Raw genomic sequence first — 23,016 nt, 5'->3', positions numbered from 1 at the left:
CCTGCTCCCTGTCGGATTTCTTTAGCCTTGTTGGACTCATTTCCTGGTTTTGACCACTGCCAGCAGGTAAACCTGTTTTCCATTACCTGGACCTGCATCTGCCAGTACCCGCCTGTTACCTGCATCTACCAGTACCCGCCTGTTACCTGCATCTACCAGTACCCGCCTGTTACCTGCATCTACCAGTACCCGCCTGTTACCTGCATCTGCCTGTACCCACCTGTTAGCTGTCTGCCTGTACCCGCCTGTTACCTGCATCTGCCTGTACCTGCCTGTTACCTGCATCTGCCTGTACCCGCCTGTTACCTGCATCTACCTGTACCCGCCTGTTACCTGCATCTGCCTGTACCCGCCTGTTACCTGCATCTACCTGTACCCGCCTGTTACCTGCATCTGCCTGTACCCGCCTGTTACCTGCATCTACCTGTACCCGCCTGTTACCTGCATCTGCCTGTACCCGCCTGTTACCTGCATCTACCTGTACCCGCCTGTTACCTGCATCTGCCTGTACCTGCCTGTTACCTGCATCTGCCTGTACCCGCCTGTTACCTGCATCTACCTGTACCCGCCTGTTACCTGCATCTACCTGTACCTGCCTGTTAGCTGTCTACCTGTACCTGCCTGTTACCTGCATCTACCTGTACCCGCCTGTTACCTGCATCTACCTGTACCCGCCTGTTACCTGCATCTACCAGTACCCGCCTGTTACCTGCATCTACCAGTACCCGCCTGTTACCTGCATCTGCCTGTACCCACCTGTTAGCTGTCTGCCTGTACCCGCCTGTTACCTGCATCTGCCTGTACCTGCCTGTTACCTGCATCTGCCTGTACCTGCCTGTTACCTGCATCTACCTGTACCCGCCTGTTACCTGCATCTGCCTGTACCCGCCTGTTACCTGCATCTACCTGTACCCGCCTGTTACCTGCATCTGCCTGTACCCGCCTGTTACCTGCATCTACCTGTACCCGCCTGTTACCTGCATCTGCCTGTACCCGCCTGTTACCTGCATCTACCTGTACCCGCCTGTTACCTGCATCTACCTGTACCCGCCTGTTACCTGCATCTACCTGTACCCGCCTGTTAGCTGTCTACCTGTACCCGCCTGTTACCTGCATCTACCTGTACCCGCCTGTTACCTGCATCTGCCTGTACCCGCCTGTTACCTGCATCTACCTGTACCCGCCTGTTACCTGCATCTACCTGTACCCGCCTGTTAGCTGTCTGCCTGTACCCGCCTGTTACCTGCATCTACCTGTACCCACCTGTTACCTGCATCTACCTGTACCCACCTGTTACCTGCATCTACCTGTACCCACCTGTTACCTGCATCTGCCTGTACCCGCCTGTTACCTGCATCTGCCTGTACCCGCCTGTTACCTGCATCTACCTGTACCCGCCTGTTACCTGCATCTACCTGTACCCGCCTGTTACCTGCATCTACCTGTACCCACCTGTTACCTGCATCTACCTGTACCTGCCTGTAAGCTACAATCACCAAATAAATACTGAAGTCATCCTGCTTCCTCATCCACTTACCGCTTCCTGGTCTTCTGCACTTGGGTCCTCATACTGTGCACTGCGCTATATACGACAAAAAAGGTTGAATTTATTGTTAATAAAGAATTTAAGTAGTCAACTTTAAACCAACTCAACCTGCTTAATAAACGGTTCATCTTTGAACTTTTATGTATTAATAACAAATTAATTAAAACTATTGGGACTACCTTTCTTTCTTTTCTTTGTCCTTCGTAGTTTTGTGACTTTGTTCAACCAAAATAAAGTTGGAAAATAAATCAGCTGCTTGTTGTTTTTTCTGCATTAAAAAGGAATAAAGATCCAGCGTTGAGACGATGTTTCATGTGATTTAAAGAGCAGAAACAAACCTTCAGTTTAACTTCATGCTGCAAACTGAATCTTGTCACATCTGGATGTGATGGAGGAACGAAAACAAACATCCACAACTGAAAACATGTGAAGTTTATACCAGTCAGCTGTTTCCACTGATTCCACTCAAACTGCAGACATTAATACACGAAGCTACTGTGACTCATCTGATCTGAATTCAGTTTAACATTAAACAAACGAGCAGCTGCTCTTCATGATGCACAGAGAACGAATTTAACAAAAAACATAAATAACTCTTAAGAGCCTGAAAAATAAAACGCCACGCAGCTCAAACTGATCCAGAAACAGCTTTAAACACGAGACTGAAAACAGCAGCACAGACTTCAGGGTTTAACTGAATTAAGTTAAGGAATTACAGCTGACGCAATATGGTAAACACCTGAGGTTTGTGTTTGAAGGAATAATAGACATTTTGGGAAATTAGCTTTTTGGCTTAGAGTTAGACAAAAAGATTGATACGTACAAAAACCGAAGTATTGTCTGCTTTACTGGGTTTTTACTGTTTATTTCCTTGTGAAAACAGGGATCTGTTGTCTTTACACATCAGTGGAGCATGTTAATCACGGAGCTTCAGAGCTGCTGGTAGGTGGATTTTGTTCTCTTTGGACAGATCCAGGCTAGCTGTTTCCCCTGTTTCCAGTCTTTATGCTAAGCTAAGCTAACCAACTGTTGTAGCTTCATATTTAGCGTACAGACATGAGTGGCATCAATCTGAACATCTGACTCCGAGAGAGGAAGAGAAGAGGAGGATTTCACTAAATGTTGAACTACACCTTTAAGGGTTAACAGGTTCATGAGTCGTAATGACATCAGCAGCTGGATGAGACTTTGCTTTATTTAGAAACAGGATTATTTGGTACAAACATCAGTAATGTAAAAAGAACAACAACTGAAAACCAGACAAACTCTGATGGATGAGGAGTTTTTGGAATGAAGCGAACGTTTCCACATTCTGGTCTTATACAGCTAAACTTTTAGGATCCAGTCTAGACTTCAGGATACTTTACACTTTTTGTGATTCAAGGACAGCTAATGTTGCTTTAAAACACGACCGTCAACTGAAAATCCAGAGACCCTGGTGGAAAATCATCATCAGTCGTTTGTTTTGTTGTCGGCTCTGTTTCTGTTTCTCGTTGAGAGTTCGTTAGCGTTAGCAGAAAGTGAGCAAGCTGCAGATGCGGCATCACAAGTGAACAATAAAACTAAAACCTCAGCAGAAATATTTTCATGTTTTTATAATCCGGCGTGTTTCCTGTCAGTCCTGCCCTCTCTGCTCCTGCTGTATCGCTTCAGAAGGTCCTGACGTCGTTTCTCGTTCAGAAGCTGCTGGATGCGTCTGTTTTGTGTTCGCTCGCGGAACGGCGGCATCCGCGGCACAAAGTAGTTCTGCTGTCCCCTGTTGATGTCACCATCCAATCCCACGATCCGGTACGGGACCTCGTCCACCGAGTTGTTCTCCTTCTTAGAGAGCGGGAAGAAGGAGGACGATGTTGGTGTTGGTTCAGTTTCTGTCAGAGTAGTTTTAGTTTGAAGGCTCCTTCCTCCTGACATTTTGTTTGATAATGATGTGGCGGGGATGATGTCATCAGGATCAGCTGATGTTGTGGCGGTGGGGAACTGTGGGACGGCAGACGTCCTGTCCGGCCCTGCTGTTGGACTTTGACCATCAGCAGTTACTGTGGGAACTGTAGCAGGGGGCATTGTGGGAGTGCTCTTGAATAAATGTGGTGAAGCAGTTTTTCTTGGCCGCCTTGTCGTAGTGGTTGTAGTTGGAATGACGTCAGAGGAAACAGAAGGATCCTCATAGGACGAATACTCGTCGTAATCGTTGTACTCCACGTACACGAAGTCGGTGCTGCTCCTGCTGGTGGGGGGCGGAGTGAAGCTGGGAGGTGGAGCGCTGATGACGTCGCTAACAATGTCACTGATGATGTAGCTGCTGTCAGACCAGGAGGAGGTGGATGCTGAAGTACTCGTCTCTGTGGTTAAACTCCACGAACTAGGAGACAAAAACAAGGAAGTGACATCAGATCAGGACTGTTTAAAGCCCCTAAAAACATGGTTTCAAATCTGAAGTATTTGTCTAATATTAATTATTTATTAATAAATGTGCAACTATCAAACTCGAAGCTTGGAGAAAACATCCTTAAGTAATATTTACTGGAAGTTAAACACTCAAAAACTCTCCAAACAGCTTTGGACTGCGGGTCAGAGTTTTATTAGAATTGACTGACCCTTTTTATTGAAAATTAGAAAAAAGCAAAACAGAACTGTTCTCACATTTTGATTCAAATATCGCTAAATCCTGATTGGTGCACAGAAATATGTGACATCACATTTTGCCATTTCTAACCAGTGAGAAGAGCTCAGAGAAAAACTCGCAGAGAGAAAGCTCTCAATGGAAATACCCAAAAGATATATAGGATCCTTTCAGCAATCAATAAGACTGAATGTTAATGTCAGAAGTGCCTCACAGTAACACTCAAACATTTTACATAAATCCTCTTGTTCTCAGATGGATATCATTTTCATCTCTAGAGATTGGTCCAGGATGTGGTTAGCCTAGCTTAGCACAAAGACTGCTAGCCTAGCTCCATCAACAGCAAAAAATCCACCTTCCAACCTTCTGACTGTACTGAACTGAATGTGAAAACCTCCAACTTCTCTCTACAAATACAAAGTCAGTTCAAATACCATTCAGTCGTGGTGGTTTTTGTGTGCCCCCCCCCCCAACCGTTAATGGAATATTCCAGGTGGACGCTTGGTCTGACCTGCTGTTGGCAGTCGGCGGGTTCGTGCTGCTGAAGTTGCTGAAGTTGTCAGAGTTGCTGAAGTTTCCCTCGCTGCAAGACTTGCAGCACATCTGACGGTATCCAGCATTGGAGCAGTACCGACTCAACACCTCCATCCGGCAAAACACTGAGCGGTCACCACGGCAACGCTGCCCTGGAGACAGAGCAGCAGCAATGGTTCAGTTAGTGAAGTTTGACCATCAGAGCAGAACAGGTGATCAGTCAGCCCAACGTGATGTTTTCAGGTTTATTTATTTTGTTGTGACAGCTGTTTATCTGCATCATCTCCACCTGGTGTTACCCTGTAATCTGTACCTGGATACATCATCTGAATAATGACATCACATCTCAGCTTTACACTTACACCTGGTATTAATAAGTGTTCTCGTTATCTCTATCTCATTTTTCTTTGTAGAGAAAGAGCTCGACTGTAGCTTTTGTTTTGATTGTTGGGCAGATTTATGGGTTCTGAGTCACTGCAAATAAAACAAAATGAGCCCAAAACAAACAAGAAATAAACTAAACCCTCTGTAGACAACATCAAGAGTTCAAATTTAATCCTTTTCCATCCTCCTGTCCTGCTACTCAGCAAAATCAGTAAAATCACATTCCATCAAGGGAAAATCCAATCAGTCTTTAAACCACAGACTGTTTACAAAGATGGACGATGCGTCTCCACGTCCTCCCACTGCACAAAAATGAAGCCAAAATATCCGGATACGGGAGCTGCCATCTTGTACCGGTGACGTCATTTGGAGTCTACGCAGTAGTGATCGGGGGTGGAGCCGCGGTATCAAAGTCCCGCCCATACACCCGACTCAATCGTGTGCCGGCCTCAGCTGTCAATCATGACGTGAAACCCCCTTTTTATAGCATCAAATAACTAATTAAAACCAAACTTATCAGAAAAATGAACACTTGAACAAACATCAGAGGGATAAAAACTACCTAAAATGTCAGAAAACATCTTTGGAAAAAATGGATTTGATTTGACGTGTACTTTGATTTTTTAGTTTGGCCCGTGTCCCATCAGCTAACGTGAAGGGGGCGGGGTTTATGACCAACCAGCCACCAGGGGGAGATCCAGATGCTTTGGCTTCACTTTTTGGGAGCTGTCATGTCGTCCATCTTTATATACAGTCTATGCTTTAAACCGTCAGATGTCATCTCAGACTACAAAAACCTGAGTAACATTCACAATCAACTCTGCCTCCTAAGAAGAAAGGAAAAGAAATGAGGAGGAAGAGGAGGAATATGTAGAGGAAGAGCAATCAAATTAGGAGTATGAGCTGGAAGAGGGGGAATTAGTAGAAACAGCAGAAAGAAAAGAAGTCTGTAGAGGAATCAGGACAATAAGAGAAAAAGAAAGCAGGAAGAAGTAGAAGAGGAGTAGAAGGAATCTGTGTTTTACTGGAGGAGATCTTTGGAGCTGTGAAGTTTCTGTTAGACCTGGACAGCCACTGAATGATGGAGTTCTTCTGGTCACCTTGCAGGGGGAGACAAACATACAGTCAGCTACACACAGACTACAACTGCCAGCATCCCTCCCTCTCTGTCAGTATAAATGTGTGGTGTATGATTGGTCGATGCCTACCGCTACAGGGTGGGGCCTGGCAGGTGCGGGTTGTGATTGGTCGAGGCTCACTGCAGTTTTGAGCTGAACCCTCGGGACTCGAACACGCAACCTGGCGCTCCTGAGTCCCATTTCCACATGATACCGAACACTACAAACATAAACATGTCGATCAGACTCTGATGTTCAGATTCTAACCTGATCAGTTATCAGTCTGGGGCCATTTTCAACAAACATCCTAAGGCTAAAAGTAGCTCCAAAATAGGTGGTAGTCCACAAAACAGACAGAGGAAGTCCAGAAACAAGAAAGAGGTAGTCCAGATAGAAGGAAGTTAGGTTTAGTCCAGAAAGGAGAGAGTTATAGGTAATCCAGACAGAAGGAATTTAGAGATAAAAGGAAGTTAGAGGTAGGCATGAAAGAAAGAAGTCAGAGGTAGCCCCCAAAAAAGGGAGTTAGAGGTAGTCCAGAAAGAAGGAAGTTAGAAGTAGTCCTGAAAGAAGAGGTAGTTCAGAAAAAAGGGAGTTGGAGGTAGTCCAGAAAGAAGAGAGTTAAAGGTAGTCCAGAAAAAAAGGGAGTTGGAGGTAGTCCAGAAAGAAGAGAGTTAAAGGTAGTCCAGAAAGAAGGGAGTTAGAGGTAGGCCTGAAAGAAGAGGTAGGCCTGAAAGAAGTGGTAGTTCAGAAAGAAGGAAGTTAAAGGTAGTCCAGATAGAAGGAAGTTAAAGGTAGTCCAGAAAGAAGGAAGTTAAAGGTAGTTCAGAAAGAAGGGAGTTAGAGGTAGGCCTGAAAGAAGTGGTAGTTCAGAAAGAAGGAAGTTAAAGGTAGTCCAGAAAGAAGGAAGTTAAAGGTAGTTCAGAAAGAAGGAAGTTAAAGGTAGTTCAGAAAGAAGGAAGTTAAAGGTAGTCCAGAAAGAAGGAAGTTAGAAGTAGTCCTGAAAGAAGAGGTAGTTCAGAAAAAAGGGAGTTGGAGGTAGTCCAGAAAGAAGAGAGTTAAAGGTAGTCCAGAAAAAAAGGGAGTTGGAGGTAGTCCAGAAAGAAGAGAGTTAAAGGTAGTCCAGAAAGAAGGGAGTTAGAGGTAGGCCTGAAAGAAGAGGTAGGCCTGAAAGAAGTGGTAGTTCAGAAAGAAGGAAGTTAAAGGTAGTCCAGATAGAAGGAAGTTAAAGGTAGTCCAGAAAGAAGGAAGTTAAAGGTAGTTCAGAAAGAAGGGAGTTAGAGGTAGGCCTGAAAGAAGTGGTAGTTCAGAAAGAAGGAAGTTAAAGGTAGTCCAGAAAGAAGGAAGTTAAAGGTAGTTCAGAAAGAAGGAAGTTAAAGGTAGTTCAGAAAGAAGGAAGTTAAAGGTAGTTCAGAAAGAAGGAAGTTAAAGGTAGTTCAGAAAGAAGGGAGTTAGAGGTAGGCCTGAAAGAAGTGGTAGTTCAGAAAGAAGGAAGTTAAAGGTAGTCCAGAAAGAAGGGAGTTAAAGGTAGTCCAGAAAGAAGGGAGTTAGAGGTAGGCCTGAAAGAAGTGGTAGTCCAGAAAGAAGGGAGTTAGAGGTAGACCAGCCATTTAGGAGGACCCATGGTGGTAAGATAACTTTGTGACTTTGTGAATAGTTCCCTGGTTTCACTCTTTGTACCGGGGTCCAGGGTCCGGCTCGCCAGGCAGCGGGGCAGGGGAAGCGGTTGCATGTTTGTTTCCCGTACGGTCGGTCCCCGCCACAGAGTTTGCTGTTCACCGAGCGCTGCTGCTGCTGTGGCCCCCTGCTGGACGTCTGCTGGCAGCTCACCCAGCGACGCTGCCACCCTGTGTGACCACAGGAGGCGCTGCAGTCCTCCCACTCTCCGGTCACCCAGCTGAGGGGGAAGAAACAGTAGGATATCATACAATAAACCATGCTTTCTTATTGGTCGAGAGGTACTCCAGCATTTGTCTTCCCTTGCCCTTTATTTTATAGTCAGTGGGGTCCATTAAATCTTGTACAATTGTTTCATATTATGCAGTATTTCCCCTTTTTAAAATATTTTTAAATACATGAAAATGTTTTCTATGTATCAGGTTTTGTGATTTGTGGTTTCTTAGAAACTATTTGGTGTTTGATCATGTATCTTGAGTGTCTTATTGAAAGTGTTTATCTACAGATTTTTAATTTTAATGGTTGACCATAATGTCACCAATTCTGTATCTATATACACAGATACAGAATAAAATCATAAACCTTACATTATTTCTTTGCAGCACTCAGACCAACTTTGGTACAGTGTCGGTACTCAAAATGTGACCTATGTACTCGTGCCAGTCCTGGTGCATCATTCATCTGGAGAAGGCAGAGTCTGGGACAATTTTTAGGTACTGTGGTGCCAGAACAGAGGCATCTGCACCTGCAATCAGCTGGAATCAGCCTGAACATGGTGAGCTGTGTGACAGCAGTGTGTTACAAATGCGACCTGTAGTGCATTACCGTGGCAAGCTGCAGGCGTGGGTGTTGCAGATGCGGCTAATAGCTCTCGGTTTGTTGATGTTGGAGCAGAACATCCTGTGAACCATTTTCCCATCAGCCTTCCTCCGGCAGCCAAACCTTGTGTACTGTTTCCCTGGCAACCAGATAACAAGAATTAGCTAGTTAGCGTGCTATTTCCTAACTGTATGTTCAGTGGGTGTCTGGTGTTGAGTTATGGGAAACGTTAATTCTTCTACCTTAGAACCGTGGCAAATTAACATTAACAGATCGATTATCTCAGCTCTGTGAAACTGTGATCATCAGGCATCTATGAAAGGGTTACGTTTTCCAAGCTACTGTAGCTGTCATACTTCACGGGACCGACGTGAGCGAGGTTTCCATGGGAACGCAGCTGCATAGGCTTTCGTGATACGGAAGTGGGCGTGGTTTCATCTAAAGTAGGTTGGAAAAACGATAGACGCTGCCAGGCTGTTAATCGGCAGCAGAGTTGCATACCTCCTCCACAGGGTTTGGAGCAGTTTGACCACTTCTTCAGCGCCCACTCGTAAAAGATGGCGTCCTCCTGCACCAGGTTGGACTCCAGCGGGGACCGAAGATGATCCTGGATGATGTACTTATAAGACACTGTCACCTTGGAGTCGCCATGGGAACGAACCTGATGGACAGAAACACAGGTAGGTGGTCTTTTTTCTGATTTAGACTCTAATCAGACACATTTTGAGCATGTTGGACTTTTGTTGACGGACTGACCATGAGCAGGACTCCGTATTTCAGTGGCCCTGTGGTCTGGATGGACTCCTGCTCCTCAGTGTTGCTGTACTCCCATGCCACACCCTTCTCAATCACCATTCGGGATTCTGGGAGCTCATCTTCATCGTTGAGGAAGAGGTGATCTGTCTCCTGGTTCCTCACCGCTGGAGCAGTGAAAACAATGAAAACAAGGTTTCCACAAACTTGCGAGCTACAGAAGTTCCTTATGTTGGACAAAACAAACTCCTCCTTCCTCCTCTTACCCAGGATGTGAGGAGTCCCTTTGAACTCCTGGATCAGCAGGTGTCGGGCTCCTTTGGGGATCTCCAGGATCTTCAGGTAACCTAGGCCATGGGAACAGTAATCAATAATCAATCAGAAATGAATACTCCAACAGAAAAATGATCAGCGGCAATAACAGTAGCGCTCATTAGTAACTGCACTACCTGTCACTATCACTGTGTTGTGTATGGCAACACCGGCTTTATACCTGTGTAAATTTATTACCTCAAAGAAGTTCTGGGAACAACTGTACTGACTGAGGTTAGAAGAGCCTCCAATATTTGACTGGAACATGTAAGGTGAAGTTTCTCCTCTGATCAGATGTTATTTAGAGACCTTGTTTCTTGGTGCTGCGGGTGAAGTTTCCTTTGATGATCTTACAGCTGGAGTTATCTCCACCACAGACTCCACATCGATCCTCCTGCTGGTCTGAAGCGATCTGTCCATCACAACCTACATGCTGCACGAGGAGAGAGGAAACAAGGAGAGAGGAGGAAATCTAAGTTTGAAGAGCAGTGGCTCTCTTTGGGACATGGAGGAGACACCAGTGGGTGATGGGTGCCTGTGCATGGGTGTGATTTTGAACAAACTTGGTGAGTCCATCCCAGACTGAACATTACATCTACTGGGCTTTCAACCTCACAGAGCGGACTGTGTATCAGTGTTATCAGGGAAAATAAAGAGACGAAGAATCTGTAAGTTAATGAAGGCCGGCGTACAGATGTCACAGTGTAAATGAGCCACTTAACACAACGTTTTAGCTTGAACACGCACCCTTCATAAAAAAAAAATAATACTCTCAAACCCTTTCAGATGTTCTAATGCCTAGACTTCATCGAACCATAGCTACATACACAACTCTTGTTTTGGCGGGGAACGGCTCGCATTTCACTCGCATGACCCGAAGCAGCGACAGCGACTTCAGTCGCACCCGGGTCTCACTGAGGGATAGACAGTTAGCTTAGCTAACATTGGTTTAGCAAGGTTTTAGCAGAGGTAGTGGAGAATGACAGAACAGGGGATATTAATGAGTGGTGGTGAAGGTGTAAATTTGCCCCAAATACTGTAACATTGTTCAACACTGCAAACTACTAGCTTACAAGTAGAGGTAGTATTTCTGCTACTGTAGTATTTCTGCTACTACTACTCTCAGATGCACTCTCTCAGTCTTTACATACTCTGTACTGTCCCCACTGCTGACAGTTGATGCTGTATTTATGTGTTGGGGGGCTGGTGGTGGTGGGTGAACAGGACGTTGCCTCGTAGTTTTGGGGTGGACTAACTCAGGTCATATCACAAGTTTTTTGGGGGTCTAGAGGACAGAATTACGGATTGACTTGGATTCTGAACTCAGATCAGATCTGGATCGCAGTTCTGTGATGTAACAAGAATACTGGGAGGTATTGTCCTATTGTATACTGTATACTATGTTATACTGTACCATACCATGCTATGCTGTGTTATGGATACATAAAACATGGTAACATAAAATGAGATGTTATAAAATAAAATGAATAAAAATAAAGTTAAAGTTCACAGTCCCTTTAGACAGAGATGTTTCAGGAGCGACACACTAAAACTGTTCTAATGAAAAACATTAAAATGACCAAAAATTACAAGTTATATTACATATTTTATTACTAGGTATAACAATAATATTTTAGCATTTTTAATATAGTTTTACTTTTTGTACCAATAAAATGACATCAATATAACAACATAGACTAGAGAAGTTGAGAAACTAAAACAAGATAAAGACCTCACACTCTCCTCGGACGCAGACGCTGTGGCCATCGCTGTAGGAACACGGCGTCCCATCATGCACCATTCTGTTCATGGAAACCACCGCGGACGTTTCCTTCGACTGACAGTACATACGACAGCGTAAATCAGCTGCAAACACAGAAAGATGATAATATGATGTTTTTATTATAAATGATATATATTATATATCACAACATGATACAGTCAGAGCTACTTAAAGTGGAACATTTAAGGTGGAACGTTACGAGTTTAAAGAGACAGAAACCAAAATATTTTCAGACTTTAAAGAGTTAAAGGGAGGAGAGGCCACAAGTTTCCTTCCAATAACAGATTCCTGAGTGATGAGTTTAACATGTGAACACACACACACTACACACACTAAAACACACAGAGCAGAGAGGAAAGTTTCATGTAATCTTTAAATTCGGAAACAATGTGTGTATGTGTATTTACAGTCCAGGTGTTGGCATGTGTGTATAATGTGTATAATGTGTGTTTAATGTGTGTGTGTGTACTTATTATTAATCCAAAGAAGACACAAGAAACCCAGTGAACTCGTTTCTGTCTATAACTCAGACAAATTAGTTTCCTGCTCTGAATATTCAGACGTTGATGTGGATGCTGCTTTATGGAGTGCACATATAGATTTTAAATATATATATTCGTCTCTCTGGTCGACTGCTACGTATCTGCTCTGAGACTGGGATTAAACAAACTGCTGGTTATATAACATCAGACCCATCTCATGTTTCATTTGAAGAAACAGAAGATTTCACACAGGCTCGACTAAACAGGTTAAAGAACTCTTTTGTTCCTCAGTCTGTCAGACTGCTCCATCAGTTCCTCAGTGTTCCTCAGTGTTACTGTCATAGTTTCTGGGTTTTTTCCTGTTTCCTGTTTTATTTTGTAGTGTTCTCCTCTCCTCGTGTGTCTTGTTGTTTTACTTCCTGTCTTTGTTTGCTTTCCCTCCAGGTTGGATTGTTTTCCCCGCTTTGATAAATTGCACCCGTGTCTCGTTGTCTCCCCTACCTAAGTGTATTTAGTCCGAGTTTTCTTTTGTTCAGTGTCAGTTTGTCATTTGTACGTTGTTCCTACGTCCCAGAGACATCAGCAGTCCTACCTGGTCCCCAGTTGGCAGCCTGGCCGACACCAGTTCCTGCGCCGTGGCGGTCCGAGCTCCCTGTTGAGCTGCAACAGCCCCCTGAATCCCCTGAGCTGCAGCCCACTCCGGCCTCTGCTGGATCGCAACACCCTGAGGTCTCTGTGCCGCAGCAGTCAGCCGATCTTCCTAAGCTATCGCCTTCTGAACCCTCTGAACTCCAGCACTCTCCGTCTCACTGTTACTCAGTGTTTGTCATGGCTTTGGGTTTGTGTTCTGTTATTTCCTTTTTTTATTTTGAAATAGTCTCCTTCCCTCAAGTGTCGTTTAGTTTTGCTTCATGTCTTTGATTGTTTTCACCTGTGTCTCGATCAGTTTCACCTGTGTCTCGATCAGTTTCACCTGTGTCTCAATCAGTTTCACCTGTGTCTCAATCAGTTTCACCTGTGTCTCAATCAGTTTCACCTGTGTCATCGTTGTCTGCCTAATCTAAGTGTATTTAAGTCTGTGTCCTTCCTTTGTTCAGTCGTCAGTTTGTCGTTGTTTCTCTGTCAAGCGCCCTGGTTTCTTGTTCCTGTGAGTTCTGGATTCTTTTTCCCTTGTACCTTGCCTGTTTGTGGATTTTGCCTGCTCACTGTTGGACTTGCTTTTTCTGTTTTGGACTGCTTACTTGCTGAGAGTTGCTTTTGCCTGCCAATTCAGTGTAAGCCTATTTATTTATTTATTTTTTGGTTAAATTATTGAGCTGTAGCTGCTAGTCTGCATTTTGGTCCTATTCCCTTGTACTCCTGCTTTCCTGCTCGACACAACAGTGTTCCTCGGTGTTCGGGTGGCGACGAAGGAAAAATGAGTAACTGAGTGCAACTAATGACTCGTAATCGTGTGATTTGTGTGTGGGGGAAATACTCTAATAAAATTAAAACTGTAATTTTGGTGTGTAATAAACTGAACAATTATATTTTAAAGTCACTTTATGCAGACCCCGAACTACCTCACAAGTTGAAGGCTTTTATTTATTTTTTTCCTGGTTTGCGAAGCCCACTGCAAACACATGGCCATTCCCCAACTTCTCTACCTACAAACATCGTTCACAACTGACAGTGAAAAGGGTGTTTTGTAAGCTGGACAAGAACAAAGCAGAAGGCCCAGACCATCTAACGCCAGCCTTATAAAGCCACTGCTCAGACCAACTGGCCCCAGTCTTCAGACATCTGTAACTCCTCACTTGGCCAACAAAAGGTCCAAGCCACCTTCAAACTCCACCATTATCCAAATTCCTAAAACAGCAAAAATATCGGACCTCAATGATTACAGTCCTGTGGCTTTGAAGGCATTAGAACGCATATTCCTGGCATACATTAAATCTGTCACATGCCCCCTGATGGACCCACTATTTGGATATCGCCCAAACCGGTCTACAGATGATGCAGTCAACCTTGCACTGCACTTCACCCTCCAACATGTGGAGTCCAAATATACATATGCAAGAATTCTGTTCATTGATTTCAGTTCTGCTTTTAACAGTCTCAACCCCCTCAAGCTGCTCAGGAAGCTCCAGGACTTGAACATGAACACCTCACTGTGCCTCTGTTGTTGTCGGTGTGTGTGTACTGTGTGTATTTACGGTCAGGGTGTTGGTATGGCAGCCAGTGATGTTTCTTTCCTTCATGTTCATAAAATGGATTCCAGACTTTACACTGATCCTCCCTGAAGGAGAGAAACAACAAATGAACCTGCAGAAAAACACGAACACCAACATACAAACTAACTGCTCAGATATACAACAGACTAGAACAGAATGGAGTACAGTCAAGTCGAGTGCAACAGAATATACAAAAAACCCTGAAGTCAGTCAGTGAACACAAATAACAGTCAACAGTAGATCTACTGACCTGAAGTCAGTCAGTGGTGGACACTCCTCTTGGCTGCACAGCTGGAACTCATAACTGTTTCCGAAGCAGGTGCGCCCCCCGTTGGCTGGACTGAGAACAACAACAGGTTAGTCTCTCTGATTGGTGTGTCTGATTTGTGACATCACAGATGACTGACAGCTCACTCACGCTGGGTTGTCGCAGCGCCTGGCCCGAAACCTGACCCCGCCCCCGCAGGTCCTGGAGCAGCTGCCGTACGGACTCCATGTTCCCCAGCCGCCATCTTGTCTCAGCAGGTCAGGGGTCAACTTCATGCAGAAACCCTTAAAACAGTGCTGCAACGAGAAACAGTTACCATGGAGACACAAGGAAGTTCAGCACGTAGCTGAATTCAGGACGTGATTAGCCTAGCTTAGCACAAAGACTGGAGGCAGGGGGAAGCAGCTAGACTGGCTCTGTCCAAAGTTTAACCAGACTAAGAGCCTGCAGCCATGTTGCAGCTAGCAGACGACGTCTGGGACAAATCAAACTGCCTGTCATCCTTTAACCCACGATGACCTGAATGTGTCCTCACCTTCCCCGGTCCACACTTTGTCCCATCGAGCGGGGGACCTTTCTTGGTCTTACAGTAGAACGGGTTGTTGTAGTCGCTGCACCACAGCTGTTTACAGGGGTCATGGGTCGTGTACTGGAGACACACATATACACACATATACAAAGATATTTAGAATACATCAAAATGCAAAAATAAACCATAAACATCAGAACAAAACAGAGACAGACAGCAAGAAAAACTAATGTTCACTCAGTGACATCACTCAAGTCAAACAAGCTTAACGATTAAAGCAAAATAATTTCATCATCATGTTGAAATGTTGGAAACTCCCAGAAGAAAGACGTCATCAGTTTAAAGACTGCTGATAAATTTGATCTGATGTGTAAATCGTCCTGTGGAAATTTTCTGTGTGATGTCATCAAACGTTTCTCAAAACAGATGTGGTGTTGGCCTCCAACCCAAAAACACATCAGCAGGTCATACCTGCACATGTCAGTCCCACTAAAAAACATCACAAAACTCAAAGATTTATCTCCTGTTTCATTTTAAAGTATTCCATTTGGAAAAGAGCAGTTTTTGCCATAGAACCGTTGCTGGCAGTCAGTGTTAACAAGAGCTAGCTTCACACACATTAAAATGAACTACTTCACATTCATAGTTCACAATTTTGAATTTTAAAGTTCACAGTACCAAAAAATTAACTAGTTAACAAAATGCTGTGAGTCTGACTTGGGTGGAGAAACTTTGCGGCTGTCGGCTCGTCTGACCCTTTGTCAGTATTTTCTTGTGATCATCATTCACTCAGATAATTCCTAAGACTGGTCGGGTGCTTCGGCTCGATGTGTCAAAAATCTGTGACCCATCAGATTCTGTTACCAAATCATTGGCATGTTAGGTGCCGTAAAACGCAATGCGTGAGTACCGTTAACTCTCGTGGGAATTAACGATGCTCACATTCATTAGTTGCAAATGGATATGTTCAGTTCACCGTTCAACAAAAACATGAGCGTGTTCAATGAACGGCGCTCTTTTAGCGCGTTCATGCACAGCACTGCTGGCGCTGTTACTAAAAACTATAAAGGTTTGTGGCTCCTCCTGAAAGTGCAAGAGGTCAAAGGTCACCTCTCGTCAGATGATCTGGGTACAGACAGACAGGTCAGCTGACAGACAGACAGAAAGACATACTACAGTACAGAGACTGTATCCTGGTCCAAAGTCAAAGCGACACTGTTGGTCCATGGAGTACTGAAACCCTGGCAACTGAGGCAGAGCCGGCCAATCATGGTTGAACGGGTCGTCACGGAGACAGTCATAGGTACTGAGGAGAGAGAGACAGACAGAAAGACAGAGTTTTTGGTTGACATACACGTGTTGATGCCAGTTCGGTGTTTCTTTTACAGTACGTTTAGTAATACTATTGTTTGTAGTACTGACTCCAGGTGCTTGTGCAGCTCCCTCCAGCTGCACCGGGACCAGTGGTATCGATGGAAGGTGGCCTGAACCCGTGGAGACATGATGCTGCCCAACGGCACGTCGTCAGCGCAGTCATTTGCCTCGCCATCATGCTCCATCCCTAACCTGAGATAGACAGAAGGACAGAAAGACAGAACAGACAAACCGCAGAACATTTCTATCAACTACAATACATTGAAATGGTAATAAAGTATTGAATTTTGGAAGATTTCTATACATTATGGTAACGATAAAGGTGAGTCTGTTATTGTCTGTATGCTGACACCTGGGAGTCTGTTATCATTTCTATATGGACACCTGGAAGTCAGTTATCGCCGCTACACCTGGGAGTCCATTATCATCTTTACACTTGAGAGTCAAAATGTACATTTTCTGATTACTAGTTCTGCCAACAAATTTGTATTTAGTTTAAGTGTGTGTGTGTGTTTGTGTCTCACACGTGTCCTGTTTCATGTGCAGCTACGAAGGCTGAGGAAAAACCGTCCTCAAAGACGAGGACGCAACTCCGATGCAGGTGACACATTCCTGTAACTGGAGCATAACCTGCAGAGAGAGATCAAAAGGTCCTAGGTCAGGGGTAAGAGGTCTGGGCCTGATTGGGCAGGTGGTGTTAGTAGTAGTACTTGTATTAGCAATCTACTCTGCATGCCATAGGTGCCGAACTCCTACCTGGTCAGGTAGGTGGTGTTAGTAGTAGCACTAGTATTATTAGTGGTACTATTATCTGCCTTGTCAGGTAGATCATCTTAGAAAGATGTTTTTATCATCTTAGAAATATTTCAACATTTCCTGGTATATTTTAGAATAGATTTTAAGATTACTTTTAAGGCACATCAAGGCCTTGCTGACCTCTTAGTACCGTATGCACCAGCACGTACCTTAAATCCTCGAGAAGAGGTCTTTTGTCTGTTCCAGAGACCCGGCTGAAAACTAAAGGGGACAGAGCGTTTGCAGTCAGGGCCCCGAGGCTCTGGAACAGCCGGCCCGAGGAAACCAGGTTGGCTGAGTCAGTGATCTCTTTTAAGTCCCTTCTTAAAACATACTTTTATCGGAGAGCCTTTCCTGATTTTACTTGAGTTTTACTTTTCTTTAAACTGTTACTTACTTAAAAATGTTTTTCTTGTTTTTATCTTGTTTTCTTTTAAAACCAGATGGTTTTATGACTTGTGTGTTTTATTTTGCTGCCTTTGTGAAGCACTTTGTAACATGGATTTTAAAAAGTGCTCTGTAAAGATTATTATTATTATAGATCATTTTAGTAGTAGTACTTATTAGTATTAGTGGTAGTATTAGCAGTTGTACCCTGCATGCCAAAGCAGCCAAACTGCCTTGTGAGGTAAATGGTTTTAGCAGTTGTACCCTGCATGCCAGAGGGGCCGAACTCCTACCTGGTCAGGTAGATGGTGTCAGTAGTAGTATTTGTAGTATTAGTAGTAGTACCCTGCATGCCGCAGGGGCCGAACTCCTGCCTGGTCAGGTAGATGGTGTCAGTAGTAGTATTTGTAGTATTAGTAGTAGTACCCTGCATGCCGGAGGGGCCGAACTCCTGCCTGGTCAGGTAGATGGTGTGGTCGTGCTGCTCGGTGTGACTCTGTTCCCTCTGCTGGAGATACGACCATCCACAAACATTCTCCAGACTCTTCTGGGGATTCCCCACAGACACCATCTCCTGAGACTGATGGAGGGACACTTTTGATTTTTATTGTTTTTTTTTACTTACATGCAGGAGTGGCGAGTAAACCTATAAAAATCTGAATTCAATTCCCTGGGGCATTAATGCAGGATTTATGTGTGAGTACACTCTGTTGCACTTTTTCATCTTGGAAATGTTTCCTCTTTTCTGTTAAGCACTCACAAGTACCATACCGAGTGGACATCCAAAAGTACTTAAAGGGACAGTTCACTCCAAAATCAAAAATACATATTTTTCCTCTTACTTGTAGTGGTATTAATCCATCTAGATTGTTTTGGTGTGAGTTGCCGAATTTTGGAGATATCAACCGTAGAGATTTCTGTCTTTTTTTAATCTAATGGGACTCAGCTTGTTGTGCTCAAAGCGCCAAAAAATACATTTTAAAAACTCAACAGCAATGTCTCTTTCCAGAAATCATGACCCGGTTACTCAAGACAATCCACAGACAAAACAATGTAGATGGATAAATAGCACTACAGGTAAGAGGAAAAATATGTATTTTTGATTTTGGGGTGAACTATCCCTTTAAAACTTGCCACAACAAAAACTGATCTTTTGAAGAAAAAACAGAAAAGTAAGTAGCTACCAGCCCAGGGGGATTTGATAACAGCAGTGACCATAGAGGTGGAACCAGAAAGTTTGAGAGCAAGGTGGAAAATGGAAATGGTGGTTGTCTTAATGTTCCCTTTTATAAATAGCAGCAACACCACCTCCCTGACCCTCTTTATCTATCTAGACTTGTGAAACGTTCACAGAGCTAGTTATATTAAATCAGGATTAACAATATGATCTTGTTTTCCTGTAGGAGTTCAGTCTAAAACCACACAAAGCTGAATTGTTCTTTGTTACTTACTTGGTTTGAATTGAAAAACAAAACCTGAGATCTAAGACCACAGACTCTCACAGGCCTGTATGGAGGGCCCACAAAGCAGTAAATGAGACAAGCTAAAATTTACACACCATATATTTACAACTTCTGCCCTGTGGACATGTAAAATTGACTAGGAAAGCTTGTCTTTCCTGAATAAAACATTACAACAACTGAACAACTTTAGTTCATTTACAGAAAAGTGACCTGACCAGAAAACTGCGGTAGATTTGAAACAGAGTCACAGTTTAGTACCTTTGATGGAGACAACATGATGATTCTGACCAGAACAACGTTGATGTTGGCGCCCAGAGAATGATCCTGATAGATCTCATTAACCTGGAACAGACAGAAAGAGAGAGGTTCTGTAATATTTGCAGTAAATCAATCAATCCATCTCTGACCATCTCTTCTATATTTTGGGAAGTCCAAGATCATAATCTCAAAATTCTACCTTTCTTTTCAGAAATCTAGATTAACTTTCTTGAGTCACCACCTTAATGTGGCAGAGGGGTTTTCTGTTGTGTTGTGCAGCACCAATTCATGGTAAGGTCACCATGGTAAACTGGTTCCAGGTGAGAGACCAGACAAAGAGCAATTCAAAGAGCACCAAATTCTTCTAAAAACTGGGAGTAAGGCCCTGGTGGTCTATAAAGTACCACAAGGTGGAATCCATTTACTTGGACAAAGCAATTTAGAGTTGATGGTGATGGTTTTAATACCAGAACCTAAAATGAATAAAATTTATTTTCCCATTTAGAAATTTTAAAATGGACTTAAAGATTAAAGCAACACCTCCACCCTGTTTAGTGGCCCGAGCAGCATGGCAGTTGGTGTAGTTAGGTCAGGAAGCTTCATTTAATGGTAAGAAAACATCTGGATCTCTGGTCATCTCTGAGACCTACAATGCTGAATATTGTTAATTTATCACTTCCAACTTCATCACTTGCACTGTCCCAACTAGCTTTAAGATTGCTGTGGTAAACCACTACAACTCCGCATCTCCTCAGTGCGTCTTTTGATACCATTGATTGTGGCATACTCCAAGATTGTCTCAAAAACTACTTTGGCGTCTCTGGTCTGGCTCTCACGTGGTTAAGATCTTACCTTTCTGGAAGAACACAGTGTGTTTGTTAAGATAACATTACATCATTATCATTGTCTGCTGAAAAACTGGATGTCACAAAATTTCCTTCATTCGACCAGCTCTTTAATCTCACAGGGACATTGGAGGGGTCATGGAAGTTTGACCATCCAGTCTATATGAGTGTTGTGGATTTTGGAGATGATTAGCTCATCTCTTCTGTTTACCTTATAGCAGTAGTACACCAACAGGTAAAACCAGACACCACTACTCATTACTGAGGCAACATCATTTACATTTAAAACGGAATTAAAAATCTGTGTGCATGTTTTCCCTTACTATGTTCATGAGTGTCAGAAGATATTTCTGAATGTGGTCTCGGCCGTGGAAAAGAAGAACAGAATAGTCCACAGCTAACAAAACCTGGAGGAGGAAAAGACAGCAGGGAGAGAGGTTAAAAAGTTACTAAACTCTACATTTAACATTTCATTAACCACTATCTTAAACAGTTCATTAACCTCAATATTAAATAGTTCGGCCTCTTCAATGTAGCGCCGTCGTCGAGCTGAGTCGGATCTTGACCACAACACATTCTGGTTCAAGTTCAGAGAACCTAAAAGAGGACCTGGAGACAAACATAAGAGCAGTCTGAGTAATCATGAAAGTCAGTTTTACACAGATGTCTATAGTGAAGTTAAAATGTTTTATTTTGTTTAGGAAGGACAGAGCTCCCTCTGTTTGTCAGTCTGGATATCTGCATATCACACACAACAGGTCTTTTTCATCAGTTCATGACTCTAAGGTGACTCTAACGACTCTCAGGTGACTCTGACTCTCAGGTGACCTCAATGACTCTCAAGTGACTTTGACTCTCAGGTGACCTCAATGACTCTCAGGTGACTCTGAATCTCAGGTGACTCTGACTCTCAGGTGACCTCAATGACTATCAGGTGACCTACCTCAATGACTATCAGGTGACTCTAATGACTCTCAGGTGACTCTGACTCTCAGGTGACTCTAACGACTCTCAGGTGACTCTAACTCTCAGGTGACTCTAACGACTCTCAGGTGACTCTGACTCTCAGGTGACCTCAATGACTCTCAGGTGACTCTGACGACTCTCGGGTGACCTCAGTGACTCTCAGGTGACTCTGACTCAGGTGACTTCAATGACTCTCAAGTGACTTTGACTCTCAGGTGACCTCAATGACTCTCAGGTGACTCTGAATCTCAGGTGACTCTGAATCTCAGGTGACTCTGACTCTTAGGTGACTCTAACGACTCTCAGGTGACTCTGACTCTCAGGTGACCTCAATGACTCTCAGGTGACTCTGACGACTCTCGGGTGACCTCAGTGACTCTCAGGTGACTCTGACTCAGGTGACTTCAATGACTCTCAAGTGACTCTGACTCTCAGGTGACTCTGACTCTCAGGTGACCTCAATGACTCTCAGGTGACTCTGACTCTCAGGTGACTCTAACGATTCTCAGGTGACTCTAACGACTCTCAAGTGACTCTGACTCTCAGGTGATTCTAACAACTCTCAGGTGACCTCAATGACTCTCAGGTGACTCTAATGACTCTCAGGTGACTCTAACGACTCTCAGGTGACTGACTCTCAGGTAACTTTGACTCTCAGGTGACTCTAACGACTGTCAGGCGACCTCAATGACTCTCAGGTGACTCTAACGATTCTCAGGTGACTCTAATGACTCTCAGGTGACCTCAATGACTCTCAGGTGACTCTGACTCTCAGGTGACCTCAATGACTCTCAAGTGACTCTGACTCTCAGGTGATTCTAACAACTCTCAGGTGACCTCAATGACTCTCAGGTGACTCTAACGACTCTCAGGTGACTGACTCTCAGGTAACTTTGACTCTCAGGTTACTCTAACGACTGTCAGGCGACCTCAATGACTCTCAGGTGACTCTAACGATTCTCAGGTGACTCTAATGACTCTCAGGTGACCTCAATGACTCTCAGGTGACTCTGACTCTCAGGTGACCTCAATGACTCTCAAGTGACTCTGACTCTCAGGTGATTCTAACAACTCTCAGGTGACCTCAATGACTCTCAGGTGACTCTAACAACTCTCAGGTGACTGACTCTCAGGTGACTTTGACTCTCAGGTAACTCTAACGACTGTCAGGCGACCTCAATGACTCTCAGGTGACTCTAACGATTCTCAGGTGACTCTGACTCTCAGGTGACCTCAATGACTCTCAAGTGACTCTGACTCTCAGGTGACCTCAATGACTCTCAGGTGACTCTGACTCTCAGGTGACTCTAACGACTCTCAGGCGACCTCAATGACTCTCAGGTGACTCTAACGACTCTCAGGCGACCTCAGTGACTCTCAGTTGACTCCAATGACTCTCAGGTGACCTCAGTGACTCTCAGGTGACTCTAATGACTCTCAGGTGACCTGAGACTGTATAGTGTACCTCAGTATGTCTAATGCGTTTGACAAGTTGGGCTCATTTTCTTCACTAGAAATGTTGTTATTCTCCACAAAATAAAGTTTTGTTAAAGTGACTCTCAGCTATTGTATCCTATAGCAACCACTGTCCTCGTGTGTCCTTGCCTCGTTGTATATACTGAACATCAGATAATTTGCCGGTGCAGAGTTTAAAACTAGCTGAGTAAACAGATGTTTGGTTCTTTAGGTGTTTTGTTGCTATAAATAAATCAGTGAGCAGGAAGCACAGCGAATCTCTGGGTCAAAATCATTTTACATTTAAGTGCTAACAGATTCAAGGTCATGCTGTACGGTCACATGTTGGAACTAAGCTGTGTTTTCATTGGCCAGTGAGGAAGTGAAAAACAGAAGTCATGCTAGCGCCCCAAAGGCTGCAGTGTTTTATTTATTTAG

At 43.9% G+C, this 23,016-nt stretch overlaps 1 protein-coding gene and 1 long non-coding RNA gene across 2 annotated transcripts in view; one reads left to right on the top strand and one right to left on the bottom strand.

Annotated features, from left to right (window-relative positions):
- Positions 1 to 2,723: 2,723 nt before the first annotated feature.
- Positions 2,724 to 23,016, bottom strand: part of adamts2a (ADAM metallopeptidase with thrombospondin type 1 motif, 2a) — a 34,650-nt gene continuing 14,357 nt past the window's right edge. The window contains exons 4-25 of the mRNA XM_044222511.1: positions 20,660 to 20,766; positions 20,481 to 20,564; positions 19,313 to 19,396; positions 18,018 to 18,171; positions 16,934 to 17,039; positions 16,458 to 16,601; positions 16,209 to 16,341; positions 15,042 to 15,155; positions 14,657 to 14,802; positions 14,489 to 14,578; positions 14,221 to 14,303; positions 11,493 to 11,626; positions 10,070 to 10,193; positions 9,715 to 9,795; positions 9,452 to 9,615; positions 9,197 to 9,356; positions 8,702 to 8,834; positions 7,880 to 8,096; positions 6,293 to 6,422; positions 6,110 to 6,184; positions 4,678 to 4,852; positions 2,724 to 3,905 (exon numbers count right to left, since the gene is read on the bottom strand). Coding sequence (XP_044078446.1) covers positions 3,140 to 3,905; positions 4,678 to 4,852; positions 6,110 to 6,184; positions 6,293 to 6,422; positions 7,880 to 8,096; positions 8,702 to 8,834; positions 9,197 to 9,356; positions 9,452 to 9,615; positions 9,715 to 9,795; positions 10,070 to 10,193; positions 11,493 to 11,626; positions 14,221 to 14,303; positions 14,489 to 14,578; positions 14,657 to 14,802; positions 15,042 to 15,155; positions 16,209 to 16,341; positions 16,458 to 16,601; positions 16,934 to 17,039; positions 18,018 to 18,171; positions 19,313 to 19,396; positions 20,481 to 20,564; positions 20,660 to 20,766 — 3,404 coding nt within the window. The 3' untranslated portion in view covers positions 2,724 to 3,139. The remainder of the gene's footprint in view (positions 3,906 to 4,677; positions 4,853 to 6,109; positions 6,185 to 6,292; positions 6,423 to 7,879; positions 8,097 to 8,701; positions 8,835 to 9,196; positions 9,357 to 9,451; positions 9,616 to 9,714; positions 9,796 to 10,069; positions 10,194 to 11,492; positions 11,627 to 14,220; positions 14,304 to 14,488; positions 14,579 to 14,656; positions 14,803 to 15,041; positions 15,156 to 16,208; positions 16,342 to 16,457; positions 16,602 to 16,933; positions 17,040 to 18,017; positions 18,172 to 19,312; positions 19,397 to 20,480; positions 20,565 to 20,659; positions 20,767 to 23,016) is intronic.
- Positions 6,429 to 7,656, top strand: LOC122888283. The gene is made up of 2 exons (XR_006380670.1): positions 6,429 to 7,237; positions 7,291 to 7,656. It is a non-coding gene; the product is annotated as an uncharacterized LOC122888283 (long non-coding RNA).

This window comes from Siniperca chuatsi, linkage group LG14 (genome assembly GCF_020085105.1).
Source record: "Siniperca chuatsi isolate FFG_IHB_CAS linkage group LG14, ASM2008510v1, whole genome shotgun sequence".
In the NCBI taxonomy this organism is placed as follows: Eukaryota; Metazoa; Chordata; class Actinopteri; order Centrarchiformes; family Sinipercidae; genus Siniperca; species Siniperca chuatsi.
The sequence above is the reverse complement of the archived record's forward strand: the minus strand, read 5'-3'. Positions and strand labels throughout refer to the sequence as shown.